Below are 17,128 nucleotides of genomic sequence, written 5' to 3'. Positions count from 1 at the left end.
GTTATTATGTTTTTATAACTTTGAAATGCAATAATAATAATGTCTTATCTTTTAACTTGCTGTGAAATTATTTTACATATTCAGCAGACGGTGAAAAACTAACATCTTCTGAGCGTTACTGTTGAAAATGTATCATTACTGAAGACTCAAAGATGTTACTCAAGTCCATTTCATCACACATTTTTTACCCTGTGGTTTTTATAGTAGAGCTGAGCTGAGCTGTGCTTATGCCATAAATCTAGCTTCCACTGTTGCAGTATAATAATGCAAAAATGCTCTTTTAGTTTGGAACAATTTGCAGAATTCATGAAGAGTAATGGCTGCTATGACCTTAAGCGTCACACGTACTGGAGGTCAAGAAATGTGTAGGTGATGTTAAACGTGTTTGAAAATCCAAGCAGTGTTTTGCCTCCAAATCAGCTGTGATGGTTCTGGGTCACGACTGAGATAGTTCAGTCTGTGCTGTTTTAAAGCATGCAGAGACACACCGTTATCTCTGCAGCCCAGAGAGAACACTCATATCTCTATGTCTTCTGAGAGCACACATACACACATAAAAACACACACTGACACACAAATGCATGCAGATACATGAACAGCACACAGGCAGAAATGCTATCAAAAGCAAAGATGAGTACACTCAAGGAGAAATGTAAAGCTAGGTACACAAAAATGCCCCCTGACCCTCACTTAGAGCTCACAGACTGCAGGCAAATACTGTTTAATGTATTCATTAAATGCCAGTCATAAAGGTCAAACACAAACACACACATGCATGTGCTTATGGTGAATACACAACACTACTGTGTGTCCTCTTTAAAAAAAAAGTGCCACAGTTAGAGACAGAGTCATCACTAAACCAATCAGACACGTCTTGAGACACAAAGCAGCCTCTGATGAAAGTGCACTCAGCTCCCCTGGGTGGTGAGAATGAGCGTTATCTACAGAGTCATTGTCTATTTTGGTGCCTCACACGCAGCAGTGCCCCTTTGTGGACACATGTGTAATACAAGTCCATTTATCCTCATGTATGTACAGATGGGGCACAGAAATTCTACATTTATGATTCAATAATTATGATAAAAATAGGAATAACATGTTGGCTTTAATTGAATATTAATACACACCGCTTAGAAATGTTGCATAACAGTGATATTGCACTGTTATAATGAATATCAGCACAGTGATATCCTGAATTAAATCACAGTTGTGCTGCTTTTCAGGGTAACGGCACAGAGACAAGTGCAATATTGCTTATTATGTAACTACTTTTTAATTATCTTAAGCATTCTAGGCTCAGAAGCATTAAATTTAGACAAATGATACAGCCCATCTATCAATCTGTGTCATTCACACATGTCTGATCACCTATGATGGGAGATTCATCCATTCTGATTAAAGAGGATTAATTATTCCTTCATTTCTTTTTGACAGGTGAGTTTAGTGAGGAGCAGGGTTGCCCTGTGGAACCAGTAGAGAGTAATCTGCTGTAATTGTCATTAATAATGGCTCGTAATTAAACAGCGTCAGGACGTCGCAGAGGGACGTGAGCTCAATTAATTGCCGAGTCAGAGCCAGAGCGTCCTGTCACCACCACCACCACCACCACAGCAATACAGCTACACCTCCTCCTCCACCAGAGCCTCTCCTATGCTGCCTTCAGGTGCCCTGGGAAAAAAATGTTAGAATGATGTACAGTAAATGAGACTCACATAAGTACTTGTTTGAGTTATGCTGTTTTACTTTAGTGGTACTGACTGTGCACACATTACACTATGAGATATATACTTAGTGTTTTACTTTATTTTATTAGTATTTTCAAGTTACATCAGCTTTGAGGAATTATGACATTTTATTACTTCTGTTACACATATTTCTTCTTTTTATCATATCCAAACTGATACATTTTTATTTCAGAGCTTTGAATTGAATGCTATTTGTAATCGTGATTTTGTTTAGGCTTATGTAGGCTATGTCAAACATATTTTCCAAGCTAATGTCAAGGATACAAGGTTTAAAATATCTTTTGCAGAAGAAGAATGAAGTGCACCAATATTACTTTTGGACATAACACACTGTGTTTCGATCTTTAAAAAAACACCTACATATTTGTTTCAGAACAGTGTGTTTTACACTTTCTTTAGAAAGAAGAAAGAAAAGAAAGGTACTTTATTGATTCCCAGGGGGGACATTCAATTTTTTCACTCATGCTATTATTTTTGGACATGCTACACATACAGTTTTTTTTTTTTGGTATATACATACAAATGCACACACATGCAGTGAACATACTTAGGAAATGAGGTCAGAGTGAGGATGCTGCCGTCAACCAGCGCACCCAGAGCAGTTGGGGGTTTGGTGTCTTGCACAAGGGCTCCTCTGCAGTGCCCAGGCAAGTGAACCAGCACCTCTCCAGCCACCAGTCCACTTGCCAAACTTCGTCCATACTGGGACTCGAACCATGTCACTATGGACTGCTACTGCCGCGCTTGAGCTACTGCCGGGACTCTGGAAGCTGCCTTACTGGAATAAATAAATAATAATAATAATCAGAGGATCAGTGCATAAATTGACCTAAATAGATCTGAATGACAAAAAGGGCCACAAATGTAGAATGGGGATGTGTTTTTTTTAACCTTGTTAGATCGCACACAGTCATGTTGGAATAATTTTCCAGGACAATATGTGATTTTCCAGGACATTTGACTTTTTCTCCCATTTTCCAGGTGTTTTGCAGTACTGGAAAACTGGTCAACTGTTTTCCAGTTTTTCCAGGACGCGTGGGAACCCTGGTTTTAGGTTAGCAACAGCAGTGTGTAACTGGTTCAAACAGAATGAAGTCATATGAAATGTGTGTTTCATATGATGACAAAATGTGGTTTCGATAAATTAGTGTTAAGTTTTCATAAGAGTGTTTCTGCTACTTGTGTGTGTGGTTGTGTGAACTATGTGTAGTGTTTTGACAAAACACTGCAAGTGTCTCAAGATTGGTAACGCGTTTTTCCATGGCGCACGTGAACGCAGCAGTCACTCTGCACCGTGCAGGAGATGCTTACAGCTGCAGCGGAACAAAACAGAAAACAATGTGTTGGGGGAAGGACAGCTGAAAACATTCAAGTACAGTGACTAAACATGGTCAACCAGGGGAGAGACGGTCTTCGCGGCCGCTCAGGAGACTCCGTCGGCGGCCTTAAAACTGGACGAATCCCCGGCCAGGAGGAACTATCCGGAGAGACTGAGGACACGGCGGAGTCGCTACGGGAGCTGCCGCGCTGGATGCGGCTTTACTTCTACGGGATGCACGGCGTGACTCTGGATATCCTGCTCTCGTCGGCACAGCGGGTTTTTAAATACAGGGACCCTAAACTGGTGGGATTTTCTTCACCATATCTCTGCATTATGCATTCACTGACCCACTTTGCGTTGGAGAAGATCTACTCTCAGAAGAGGTGCTTCCGAGGTCGGCCTCTGGTGTTTCATCTGGTTTTCTACCCGTCTGTCTACATCGGGCTGCAGATCCTGATAGGGAATATAAACACACTAACAGAGCAGGTGAGGATGGTGTCTGGGACCCAGCTAGTAGTGCACTACATCTTGTCTCTCTATTTCACCCAGGTTTTCCACAAGGGGCTGTCAAAGCTGCAGTATCACCCCTCCACCTTATCCACCGACCCCTCGAGGAAACCAAACCCGCAGGAGAGCGTTCATTCTCGCACGCCTCTGCACAGTCTTCCCGGCATCGTGCGGTTCTTATTCTTCGGGATGCACGGCTTTCTGGATGAGGTCATTTTCACTTCAGTTTTCAACCTCGTGGAGAAGTCAGACCGGACCCTCAGCGGCCACACGTCCCTGTGGTCCTTCCTCATGTACGGGAGCTGCAGCTTCGTGGTGGAGAAGCTCTACCTCTACCTGCACTTCAGAAGAGGGTGGGGGACCTGCAGGAGGCTCCCCATCTACATCTGCTTCATCTACACGTGGGAGTTCTGCTGGGGGCTGATTCTGAGGCAGTTTGACGCCTGCTCCTGGGACTATTCTCATTACCCTCACAACTTCATGGGACTCATCACCCTCCTGTACCTGCCTGGCTGGGTCTGCCTCAGTCTGTACCAGGACGTGCTGTCTAACGTGCTGCTGAGGATCAAGAGGATCAAGGGCACCAAGGAAGTAACATTCAGCGGGGAGAATGGGGAGGTCAATGGACAGCTGGAGAAAAAGCACCTTTGATTCATTCTTTGTTGGGGTTTTAATGTAAAAGTCAATTATAAAAAAGGCTTATTAAACCTGTTATAGATGAATAAATTAGGCCTAACCAAAATCTATGAAACTCAGCAAATCTAGCAGGAGGTAAAATGTTAAAAAGTGGGACCAGCTTGGGGCCTTGTTGCTAAAATCATGGTGTACAATCCACATATCAGCTAACTTTCTTCATGCCAAAGTATTTAACTACTTGGATACTTTGGCAAGTTAGCAATTTGTTTGTTGCCATGACAGCAAATGTTAAATATAGGATACAAAACTTGGTGCAATTAATATTTCAGCACGTTTAGACTCCAGTAATTCTGGATTCTGGGCACGTATGCAGGTGAGACATTTTCCAGTAATGTTTGATATTTTCTGAGTCCATTTAACACAACTAAGGGACCTAAATTCTGTTCAAATACTGCCGTTTTTATCTTTCTGATGTTACATACAGTTGTAATATTAATATTTTAACAGTCTTCATTAGCATAGTGGTGTGATAATTTATTTATTTAAATGATTGCAGACATTATATAACTTAAACAGTGAAGTCATTGTGGCAGGTTCAGTCTGAATTGCACTGTTTAAGTTTGCACCAGCATGCTTTATTACACTGTAGCTCATATCTGCATGCTAAAACGTTTACATGAAGCAACATATAGAATGTTTTCAGAGTTTTTCCTCCACTACACACACACATAACAACCTTATATTGAGAGGAATCATGCAGGCAAAATGTTCACACCTTTTATTTCAAGGCCTCCGTGACTGAAGAGTAATGCATGGTGACTGTTAGAGTAGAGATAAACCCAGTACTAATCGTAGCAAGAGAACCAGTAGCTGACAAGATTGGAGGAGAAGGGTGAGATTTTACTGTGAAGCTTCATGAACCAAACTGCTGGAGTGCCTTCCTGTGCAAAGTGCAAACAGAGTCAGGCAGAGGCAAACAATAAGGCCCAGTGTCCACCAATCAATAGATCAGTTATTTATTTACCAGTACTTTCAGCTACAGATATCCAGATTTATTGTACTGTTATTTGTTGCAACCTGTTATCATCTCATGCTCTTTTAAATTTGAATAATTACAGTCTAACAGTTTTAAACAGCTCTGAAGAACCTGTTCAGGATGAGTTATTGTTTATGGCCTATGGGGTAAAGTCATGTTCATTCCTGAAGATCTTAAACTGAGCCTCTTTCTGCCATAATGTAAGACATTTCATGTCAAAACATGTCTTGAAGAACTGTCTCTTCATATTCATTTTTAATGTTTGAAACCACTGTCATGAGGTGGGTGTTGAAGGAGACGACCAACTCTATGGCAACAATTCTTGATAGAGGTACCTCTTTGACACCAAAATAGACACAAAGAGATCCTCACTGGAGCTTTAAGTGATCAACTTTAGTCATAAAGATAACTATACACATATATTTAACATGTTTTCAGATATGGATTAGATAAACTGAAGCATATTCTGACCCCCAAATGTGCTTTACAGTGGCCTTCTTTATTATTGAACATTTTTAAACATGTACCTTACACTGTGACTCAGCAAATGGCGGTAGATCTTAGCAAGCTGACTTCAAACAAGCCACTCTGTTATGTAACCAACTGTGGTTTGGTTTTCAGAAATAAGTGGCTAATAGCTTGCAGGATATTACCCCTTTTTATGAATTTTTAATCAGTTCTAGAATCAAGGAAATACATTTATTAGAGAATTTTGATCTAAGCATAACTCTTAAATATGAATATTTGTTTTAACTTACTTAATAAAGAAATAGTTTAGATAATAGTTTTTTTAATTGTTTGATTTATGTTTGTCATTTGCTGTAGGCAGAGCGTCCTACTAGTTTTGAACCTGTTTTGTAGGTTCAGTAACCCTAGTAACATACTTCATAATAAGCCAAATCAATCATTACATGCCCGGATATGTTGTGGGAGCTAAACAGAAAATTGTTTTGTTGTTGGATCATTTCAATAATTTGGAATCATTCCATTGAATCAAAATAAAAATGTATTTTTGGTTTTCAGTGTCTTGTTTGAACATGTTGTAGGGGATGTGATTTAATTATCAGAACATTGCACGTGCCAGTGACTACTGCCTGGGGCTGTTGTGGGTTGGGGTGGGGTGAAACTTGGCAGCTATTTTGAGGTTCTGAAAAATTGCATTGATCTGCATCTGAAATTTCTATGGCTAATTGAATCATACTTTGCTTTGTGGTGTTCCTTTTAAACAGAGACTACCAAACTACTTTTCAAAAACATCAGAGTGTGGAATAACATGCAAATTGAATTTTAGAAAAGATGACCTTCCTGCAATGGCATGCACTGTACTACTTAACATTATTTCAATTAAATCTGAAATAACCCCAAACAACAACTGGCATTCCTTCATTTTTTTTTACCCATTGTTGTACTCAGCACAGCTCTGATTAAGTCATGTTTCACAGCATGTGGTACTTGTTTGTCGTTTAAGCTGGAGTGAAGTGTAAAGAAGATATCTGGGTGGAGGCAGGTGACATGCTGTGCAATGAGGAAGTTTACTTTTAATTCTACTGGAACTTCACTATCATATGCGATAACAGAAGAATAAATCTGTGACCTATTTACAGGCTGACTCATGATATTGACATGTTATGGCTTTTCAGATTTTATGATAGATTACATTTCTTTTTTGCCTGGGAGCTCTTTTTTTCCCTCCAAACCTACCAGTGCCTAGAATATACAAAAACAACTAGTCATGTCGTAGCTTGTCATAGTGTAATGAAAATTAAACAAAAACAGGGAAGTTCAACCTGTAATTCTTAAAACTAGAGTCTTTAAATATTTGTTTTTGAATGTTCAGTGAGCTTTCTGTGGAAGTTTTTCAAAGTGGAACGTTGTCAAGGCAGCGTGTGTTTGTGTGGAGGGTTTGTTTGTTGGTTGCATGGATAACATAAATATCATCATAGTAATAGTCTGTTTTTTTCCAGCAAGCAAAGTTTACATGACCCACATGTTCTGTTGTATGTTGTCACAGTGAAAACCGACAACAGATAAATACCTGAACCAATTCAAGCAAGGATTAAACTGTGAGTAGCTGAAGTGGAGTGAAAAAAACCCAGCCAAGTAGCAAACTGTCACTGCGCTCTTTCTTTTTCAGCCAGCCTGGAGAACATTTTGACACAAGCAAACACACCTCACATGCTAATCCCCCCGAGGACTCAGTAACACACACCCATGACCTACAGTATCTGCTGACAACACCACAGTGGGAATAGTACACACTAACTCATACATAAAGACTCATTAGCTACTGCAATTAAATGTACAGAAGGATGATGTGTACAAACATGTATGTAGATGAAAACAGGACGTTAGATGGAACTTTTTTGAATATGAATTAGCTTGACCATTAGCCATAACCCTTAATACAAAATCTTAAACCATATGATGTCCATTGGCAGCAAGTCTCCAATTATCAAACATATTAACATTGGATAAAATTATGAATTTTGTGTGTAGAATAAAAGAACTGACTATCACTTAGGAACATGCAGAAACTTAGCTAACATCTAACTATGTTGCTCTTTAGCCAGTATTAGCTTGTTTAATGGTTTAAATGCATGTTTACTGTATACCTTTGCATCACAGCCCTTGTTATACCTGTTTCAGAGGCAGCTGGATTCTGCTTGTGACATGAAAAAAAGCTAAAACAAAAACAAAGTACACCACCTGCTTCAAACTAATGATAAATCAAAGTTAAGCTATTAGCTTGTCAACATTAGCTAGCTAAAAGCCAACTTACTTATCCAATGAGTTTAAGACCAAAACTAAATAAAAGACAAGATAGTAGCCTATATCAAAATCTCATTTGTCTGTTTGTTTGCTAAAACATTCTTCAAAAATGTATTTTGTTGCTCTCCCTTTTTAGAGCTTAAGAATCATAGCTTCCTAACAAGTTTGCTAGCTTTAACACCCTGACAAGGTTACAAAAATCAAGCTTTCCTTGGAGTAATTCTGCCTTTAAGTGGCCTAAAATATCATAAGTAACTTATAAAACCATGTTCATCCACACAAGTGGTTTTTAGTTATGTGATTAGAGCCCTGCTCAGGTAGCAGTTGGTGTAGTTAACAAAAATCTGCATGCCAAAATGTAGAGTGCCCTGACCTAACTGATATAACAAAACTACAAAGAGTCATTTTTAATCAAACATATTGTGACATGTTGCTTAGCCACTTGCTTAAATCAGGGGTTCCCAAACTTGTCAGCCCTTGACCCCCAAAATATAGGTCCCAAAGACTTGTGACCCCCACTGTTCCTAGAAATGAATAAATGTAGCTTAATTTAGCTGGTCTGCAGAAAATTAGTATACCTACATTCACATGTGACTGTGTTTCCTGTACTGCTGAGAATTAACTTGTAACTGATAATTTTGTTAATTAACTGTTAACTAACCCTAACCTTAGGAGTCATCTAGCAACAAATAAAGCAGATATCTAATGAAAAATTTGAATTTGTAAGGTTTTATTTCAAATTTCTTAACTATTTTTGTTTCAATTTTTACAATAATGTTTAATTTGAAATTTTAGATTACTTAAAAAAATTTAATTAAATTCTGCTTGACATCTCGCGACCCCTCACTGGTGTCCCAGGACCCCCCTTGGGGTCTTGACCCACACTTTGGGAAACCCTGGCTTAAATGAGGATAGTATTGATAGCAACCAAACGCAAGCTATCTACCTGTGACACTGTAATAGCTAACTTTGAATGCGTCATTGGTAATGTTAGTGATTACCATGGAGGGACCAACACTTTTACCTGTGACTGTGCTAACAGCATGTTTGATACCAGAATAAGACATGAGCTCAATAATGTGATCCTATTCACTAGTAAACTAATCTTGCTAAAATAAATTGGCAAATAAAGTTTTTGTAGTTGACGTTTTAGAATACATTTCCATTCACTTAGTTTCTCCTCCATCCTATTTTCTATTTACTGTGTCAGGGAAGTTGAACATAGCACCAACAACACTGTTGCTCCCTGCCTCATTTATTTACATACACAGTCAAATCATATTTAAATGACATCAGAATAATATTGCCCGAGGTAACTTGATATAGAACCACATTTGTTTTTCCCCTAATAACACCCTTGTTCTTTGGTGAGACTTTGAACATGTTGATTCTGTCAGTGGTTACAGTATACAAGCTTAATTTAGATGGTGTGATGCTTCCTGTGTCCTGAGGTCTTGTTGGGTATCAGTTGCTAACACACTAAGTCACCCAGTACAGCTAACTGTGTTTGTTATGTGAAGTCATAACATTAAACCTTAAAGAGGGACCAAAAAAGTGTCTTCCAAAGCTAAAATTTCAAGTTCTTTTTAACATTGTTCTTTGTGTAGCTGTCTTGTTGTGTCTCTTCGAACAGGGCTTTGTACAGAGTGTGAGGCTTGTGGTAAAGCCACTGCTTCACACTGAACATCAGAGCCTTGGCTAGCTCTCTATACGTCCTTGGAGAGCAGTTGAGTCCTTCGTAGCACTGACATGTAAACCTCTTGCTGAAAGTCTTCAGGTCTGTCATGGTAGGTTTCCCCAGGACCAGGTAGCGGTTCTGAACATGCATGACCCTGAAATTCTCAGGGTTCAGGTGGAGGTAGTGACTGGAGTTGTAGTTTTTTCGAACACAGCGGCCGTTCCCTCGACACAGGAAATTGCTGCATAGCTGGGCCGCCAGAGTCACATTGGTGATGTAAGGGTTGAGGGTGGAGGAGAGGTAGGATGAGAGCGCTTCACATGAGTCCTTGGAAGCAAGTGAGTAGAAAAAGGAAACAGCTTAGCATTAGGACAGGAAAGATAGACAAACAGGGGTTTCTCCAACATGTTATATAAGGGATCATGTATAGTGAGCAGGTGGTTACACCAAATAAAATCCTGACAGGGTGAGACAAGACCCTGATATAAAGCGGAGGGGTATCAGGCTCTAGCCTTATATTGAACAGACAGCTATCAGAGTAGTATCAACCTTCTATTTAACACTTTCACAAGTCATTGCAGTAAGAATATGTTGGATTGTGCCAATTATTTTACAGTTTCTACTTATACAAATATTGTGGCTATCATCAAGCTAATCTTTACTCTCCTGCCATGGATTAATTCTGTCACAACCAACCAGTGCAATCCTTCTGTTACCAAGCCGCCCATGTAAAGGCAGCCTCATCAAACACACTCCTATTTCGTCTCACTGGACACATTGTCTCTGATCAGACTACCTGCCATCAGTGCTCTGTCATGTCCCACAGCAGTCCACTGGGGGTCTGCGGTGTGATGTTACCTGGTCATTGAAGTCAGCACTGGCCCCCCACATCACAGCTGCAGACGCTCCCACTGCAGCACTCTCACCAATGGTGCTGACCAAGTCTCCCTGGACACAAACGTTCAGATGTATTTGTTACTGCTTTTGTATAAATACACAGAAACCTCCACTGAAAATCAAAAAGAGACAAGAAACTGTGATACAGGCCCCACTGTTCTTGTTCCATCAAGAGAAAATAAGTCCTGTGAGGTGCCAAAAGAGGATGAGGGTTACAGGTGGGGGTTACCACCTGAGCTGGGTATCGTCACAAGAAGAAACCGAACTCCTCTTAAAACTGGACCTCAGGCCGGAAACACCTCACTACACAGATGAAGAAGTAACCTAAGCTGTATCTAATCTTACCAAGTGCTCAGAGTGGTTGCAGGGTGATGAGTCATTTCTAAAATGTGGTGGATTTGAAAGGTTTTGGATTGGTTATATTTGTCTTTCAAAGAGATTTCTATATTACATAATACACCTGAGAATACATCGTGTTTTAAACAAATCAAAATTCAAATTCCTCTCATTTACCTGGCTTAAGAAGCGTCTGTGTTGGTCAACAAATACAGGTCGCATGTAAACAAATACAGGTGCGGTGGCACTCCGCCTGGGTAGGGCTGATACTCTCAGAGCTTCCTGGACACGATTCCTTACCATCAGGGCAGCTTTAGGTTCATCTGCCAGTGAAACCTGAAACAGTGCAAGGACAAATAAACGATATACAGTATGTTTGTAATTCTAGAGTGGATTTTAAGAGCAACTTCTGCTGTATGTTACCCTAATGTTTATGTAAATACAGAATCTGGATTGAGAGTCTGAGTGTTAGTACAAGACGTGTTCTGGTTTCAAGTCGAAGAAGTACAGACAAATCATGTTTCAGACTTTGGTGTTTTGCAAAAGCCAAACAGCATTTAGATTTCCCACCTTCTATTTTAAGGCGGGTTTTCTTCCCTTCTTGAAGACAGACCTGACAAAGCTTGTATTTTTATTTAAAAAATCTTCATCATGATATTATTCTGGCAAATTTAAGGCCTGTTAATCCAAACAAATCACATGTAAATCAGTTTCTTTTCCAGGTTCATACAGAAGAAGAAAGCCAGACTGAAGCCTCCAACTATTTACAGTGAAACTGAGACTCAACAGAAACAGATAAACAGATGCTTTATGGGGGATATAATTAACCAAGAAATGAGGGTGTTTATTTTACAGGCATATCTACAGGGGATTATTCTGCTTTGATCCAAACTAGAGCTGTCAGCATTAACAAGTTAATCCGGATGAGATTAAGGTCAGAAATTAATGAGTTAATTTTTTAAAATCTCAACATAGTTAAGCCATGGCTGCCTGTCCCTGTTCTTTCTGCTATCATGATGGTGAATAACGACACCACTGAGGTTTTGAAAAGGACATTTCACTTAAACAAACTCCCAGATATGTCAAAAGAAACATGCACTTTGTGTCAAACTGAATTTAAATAACACCAAAGTACGTTTGAGTTTGACCAACCGCCTACGAGCTAGGCATACGAGTACGGCTAATCAGACTGATGTCAGCTGGCAACCACATCACAAAAGCTGTCAGAGCACTACTTTAGAGTGTGGGAATCATCACAGACCTGTGAATGGAACTAACTATATGAAGTTAGCAGTACTTGCTAAATTGGTGGCAACTAAGGCCAGAGTCAACACTAAGGAAGACTTGAGTCTAGGGATTTTCCTCAGGTTGGCATATTGAGACCAGTCATATGTATCTCCAGTGTTGGGAACAATTGTACCTGTTTGAAAGAGAGGTAGAAACCAAACTGGAACTCCTGAAAAGTATAAGTTAGTTGAAGGTAGTTTTCAATCAAATCTTTATTAGTATAGCGCCAAATCACAACAAATATTATCTCAAGACGCTTTTACAAACATAGCAGGTCTAGACCGTACTCTATGTTGAATTATTAACAAAGACCCAACACCAAGACAGGGTAAAACTCAGTCTTATCTCATCTTAATCCACCATGAGCTTTGCACCTCACAATATTTAGCTAGTTACAGCAACAAGGAAACACTTCCTTTAACATGCAGAAACCTCGAGCAGAACCAGACTCATGTTAGACAGCCATCTGCCGCGACCGAGAGGGAGTTTTTTGGCAGGATGTTAGACCAGAACAGCTGACTATTGTTCTCAAAAACATATAGTGTTACCAAGCAACAGCCAATAGGTATTTAGATTGATGGCACCCTAACCTGCAGGTAGACGGAGGGGAAGAGGGCAGTGCTGGACTCCCACAGCCAGAAGAGCTCATCATTCTGCCTCTTCACCTCCTCAGAGCATTGGCCTGTATAGTCGGGATGCTCCCAGCCATGATTATAGCAGTTAGGAAACAGGTAGAAGCCCCAGAGATAATTGGGTCTCATTGCTCTGCCCAGTGCCAGCACTCCTGACATGAAACTCTTTGCTGCCACCTGAAAAAAAAAAATGGGGAAAAGAAAATTCAACAAAAACTCCTGAATACTGAACAGAATCTCAGAAGTCTATCTATACAATGGCACTGCTGACCTGGAATTGTTGTTTGGCTATCTTTGTGGCTTGCTCCTCTGTAAGGGACTGGTTTCCCTGCTTTACATGAGCCACAGATAAAGTCTGATAGATTCTCTTAGTGCCCCAGTTTCTGTCCCATAGAGGGCGCCATTCCTCCCAGTCTATCACAGACAAGCCACGACTTGTCCTAGTGGATGAAGAAGAAGTTCATTGTCTGTCTCAAATGTGTGGAAAAATTGAAAGGTGTGGTTTCTGGGTGTAATAATCTTACTTGAATGGGATGTAGTAGTTAATATCTGCCTTGGCCTTCGTCAGACTGGCTTTCAGATTACCTCTTTGTGGGATGCCACCATTGCACAGTTTTCTACTCTTGAGGTTGACATGTGGGTAAAGACCCAATCGGTCCATGTAGAACAGAGACAGGAACTGATCTGGGACCTAAAGGAGGAACATATTAACTTTTGAGTTTCCCTAAAACAAGTATGAAACAACATTTCCAAGAAGACTAAAAGTGAATGGAGATTCAAACCGAAAACCAGTTTTTATACATCAACATATTTTCATGCTTGCCTTAGCAGGTGTGGTGATTCCATGAAAGGGCGATGTGTCTAATGAGATGTTGTGCCTCTTACACACCCGATCAGGGATGTTCCATGTGACAAAGAAGGGCTGGTGCTCAAACAGCGGACTTGTCGTGTCAGGGAGAGATGAAGGAGGTGGAAGTGGCCAGGGCTGATGAAAGGCAGCTGCTTCTGAAGGCACCGTCGAATTAGGAAGAGGGATGGGGGACGCTTTGGGAAATGAAGGCAGCCATGTTTTATCAGTCAAAGGCGAGAGTGCTTTTGAAAAGGATGGTGTTGACTGTGGAGAGGGGAGTTTGTTTAAAGTATTTTGAGTTGGAGGGTAAGGTGGCAACATTTTGGGAAGTAGAGTTGAGTTAGAGGAAGAAAGCAGTTTGGCTTTGTGGGACTGAAGGTTTTTTTTAGACATGAGGTATTGAGTCCTTTTGGAAAGAGGACATTTTCGTGGGAATTTGTCAGGATTACCACTCTTACAGGCTTTGAAAGTTTTTGAAGGTCTTGAGGGTGTAGACATAAAAAGGTCTCTGGAGGATGTTAGGTCCAAAGCAGACATTGTAGGAGTACCTAGTATTGGTTTTTCAGAGGATGTTGGGCTGATAGTGGAGGTGTGTACTTCCAGGGTTTCAAGAGTGGCAGATGTGTTTGAAGCGCTTGATGTGTTGGTGTTACCAACAGTGGATGGCAAGGCTTTTGGTGATGTCAGGACAGATGTAGAACGAGCAGGCCTGATCAGGAGAGAGACGAGCAGAGGGGGGAGGATGGAAAGGTTGATTGAGAGAAGCAGTAGTACGTAGCTTCTGCTCTTCCACGTGACTGAAACCATCTTTTCTCCTGGCTGAAGAACAGCAGAACAAAACAGAGACAACAGATAAAACTTCACATTAGTCTCATATGCTTACGTTATCTACATAATGATGACAGAACGTTATTATATTTAACCTACAATGAAACAAGCAAGGCAGTTAGGTTTTCACATGTATTGTGGCACAGTGGAAGAGTGAGTTGTCCTGCAATTGTAAAGTTGGTGGTTCGATCCCACCTCCTGCAGTCACAATCTGAGGTGACTTGGGCAAGATACTGAATCCCAAACTGCTCCTGGTGACATAGTAAGCAGCGTGAATGCGTATGAATGGGGATTAGTTGATTCTGATGGTTCCCTATTATAGCAGCCTCTACCATCAGAATGTAGCATGAATGAGACATATCAGGGAAAGGCCTTTGAGTGGGGTTTTGAGAAAGGACTAGACAAAGCACTGTTTAAGTACAAGTCGATTGTCACAGTGTTAAATTGTTGACATTCCACTGTGCTTGAGATCAAAAGTAACAAGTCACCTGAGTGAAATGCTTTTGTGGGACCCGTTGAAGTGCTCGTTAGTTGGAAGCTCAGAAGAAGGATAGAAGAGAGATTGGTCTCAAAGTTAACAGAGTTTATACAGGTAAAGCATGTGCTCAGCTGAGGTCTCAGAAGGAATGAGCCTCGATGTACAGAAAGGATGAACATTTATCTTCTTGAGCTGCACCCCATAGACTGTATAAAATATGGACGTAGTATCCATGACATCACCCATCTGTTTCTGAAGAGCTGTTTTGAGGCCAATCGTCGGCGGCAGCCATATTGCTGCTGTGGAGTGATTGTGAGGTAAAGAGGCGGAGTTTGAGCCTCCTCGCCAACAGCTGCAGTGTTCCCGCAGTCAGCTGTGCCTCTCATTGGAAGACTCGTAATCTCAATATCTTCGAAATTGCCGCTTTAGAAAAGAATTACAGTGTGTGCCGATCGAGAAATGTGCTATCCAGACTACACTCGTCTTTTGTACCAGGCTGTAAACATGTTTATTTCTGCTGTAAAGATCGTCTTTTTCCCATTCATGTGTATGTGACTTCCTGTACTTCCGGGGCCAGCCTCAAGCGGATCCTCGATGAACTGCAGTTTTTAGCACTTCCGCATTGGACCCATAATTTAAGACCGGAGGTTGCCGCTTGGCTGCACCCCATACAATGGATTGGACTTTAAGATTGGCAATCTCTGACTCCAGTTCAAACATTTCAGGGTCATCTCTATCATGAGCTGTGCCAACCGTCAGCCCACACATTTATTCCTGTATGAATCAAAGACGTGTGTGTGTGTGTGTGTGTGTGTGTGTGTGTGTGTGTGTGTGTGTGTGTGTGTGTGTGTGTGTGTGTGTGTGTGTGTGTGTGTGTGTGTGTTGTTTTTAGGCATGCAGCTAAGGAGCAGTGTAGGAGTCACAGTTTCTGTTAATCAGAACATTCTGTGCCCCTGATGATAATACAGCACAATAGTTTCTAACATAAAATCAGCAACATTTATATTCATATTCATGTTTCACAGGATAAAGCTTAGTTTTTCCTCCATGTCCCTTCTTGAGGGGCTACGAAGACAAACATTTGTTATATTATAAAAACTGTCAGTTGAAAGAAAAAGTAACAAAGCCATTTTCAACTTACATGTGCATCATTACTTACTTTGACTGACATACGTAACATAACCAGACTTTCATATGAAACTTTAATAATGTAGTTCTGTCAGTGTTTTAACCCAAACTGTGAAGTTTTCATTAATATGAGTTCTTGTTTCACATATCTCAATGTAGGCCTGACTCTCCATGGAGACATCATGACTGTTTAAACTGATCCCTTGAATTTTGATATTTTTGTTTCCCAAAGATGTTAATGGAAGGGTGAATTAAGCAGAATTAGACTATAAGAAAATTGATTGCTTTAGTTTAAAAGTGTTAAGTCATGTTATTTGTTTAAAGACAGAGGAGACCACTTCACAAACTAAAGCCACATATATTAAGGGTTATCCAGCAGCACTTTTAACTCTGAAATCTCATCAGATTAGTCAGTTTTGACGAACATGGCATTAATCCATTCTTATTGTCTTGACAAAAACAGCAAATATCTCCTATTCCAAGCCAACGCTGACAATCACAAATACAACTCGTGTACTCATAAGTAACAGATAAAAAGACACATTACCTGGACATGCCTTCAGTGGAACCGTCCCACCATCAGAAGCGTCGTCTGTCGCGCAGAGAGTGAGAGTATCCACAGAGCAATGACACAGATATAGGTTGGACAGTGGAGGCATGGTGGGCAGAGCTGTGTATAAAGATGCACTCGACTTGTTTTGATCGCTCATGTGCCAAGTTTGAGTTGGAGCCGGGGCGGACGGCACACCTGGGTGTGAGGTCATTGAGCGTGCACTGTCCTCATACTGAAACACAATGAGGAGGGCATCAGTGAATCATGAGTGGGGCATCAGCATGGAGCTGAGGCTGCAATTTGCCTCTTGGTTGATGATGGTATTTGTCACTTGGGGTGGGATTAACTTCATGCACTGATGATGTCATCGGCTTAAGACAGCTTGTACAGTAATAGCATACAATTAGATTTTGATTCAGAGAGTTGTGAGCTCAAGATTTTATGGAG

The 17,128-nt window shown here is 40.6% G+C and overlaps 2 protein-coding genes across 2 annotated transcripts; one reads left to right on the top strand and one right to left on the bottom strand.

Moving 5' to 3' along the window:
• The first annotated feature begins 3,019 nt into the window (after positions 1–3,019).
• On the top strand, positions 3,020–6,609 carry LOC117805358 (transmembrane protein 229A). Its single transcript, XM_034674048.1, has one exon. The coding sequence runs from the start codon at positions 3,133–3,135 to the stop codon at positions 4,222–4,224; it is 1,092 nt and encodes a 363-aa protein (XP_034529939.1). The 5' UTR covers positions 3,020–3,132; the 3' UTR covers positions 4,225–6,609.
• A 2,644-nt stretch (positions 6,610–9,253) lies between these two features.
• LOC117805357 (hyaluronidase PH-20-like) lies at positions 9,254–16,962 on the bottom strand. The gene is made up of 8 exons (XM_034674047.1): positions 16,676–16,962; positions 13,668–14,513; positions 13,369–13,535; positions 13,116–13,284; positions 12,803–13,021; positions 11,103–11,261; positions 10,551–10,640; positions 9,254–10,019 (listed from the first exon to the last, which is right to left on the bottom strand). The coding sequence occupies exons 2-8, from the start codon at positions 14,499–14,501 to the stop codon at positions 9,582–9,584; spliced, it is 2,076 nt and encodes a 691-aa protein (XP_034529938.1). The 5' UTR covers positions 14,502–14,513; positions 16,676–16,962; the 3' UTR covers positions 9,254–9,581.
• Between the last annotated feature and the right edge of the window lie 166 nt (positions 16,963–17,128).

This window comes from Notolabrus celidotus, chromosome 21 (assembly GCF_009762535.1).
Source record: "Notolabrus celidotus isolate fNotCel1 chromosome 21, fNotCel1.pri, whole genome shotgun sequence".
NCBI classification, from domain to species: Eukaryota; Metazoa; Chordata; class Actinopteri; order Labriformes; family Labridae; genus Notolabrus; species Notolabrus celidotus.
Note: the sequence above shows the minus strand (reverse complement) of the source record. Positions and strands in the feature narration are given on the sequence as shown.

Bases quoted from the DNA above. Each gene is read 5' to 3' on its own strand.
- LOC117805358 (XM_034674048.1), top strand. From the start codon at position 3,133: ATGGTCAACCAGGGGAGAGACGGTCTTCGCGGCCGCTCAGGAGACTCC.
- LOC117805357 (XM_034674047.1), bottom strand. From the start codon at position 14,501: ATGGTTTCAGTCACGTGGAAGAGCAGAAGCTACGTACTACTGCTTCTC. The intron at 13,022-13,115 runs GTCAGCAGTGCC...TTTTTTTTTCAG, and splicing joins TAGCCAAACAACAATTCCAG to GTGGCAGCAAAGAGTTTCAT. The intron at 11,262-12,802 runs GTTAGGGTGCCA...GCACTGTTTCAG, and splicing joins TCCCCTCCGTCTACCTGCAG to GTTTCACTGGCAGATGAACC.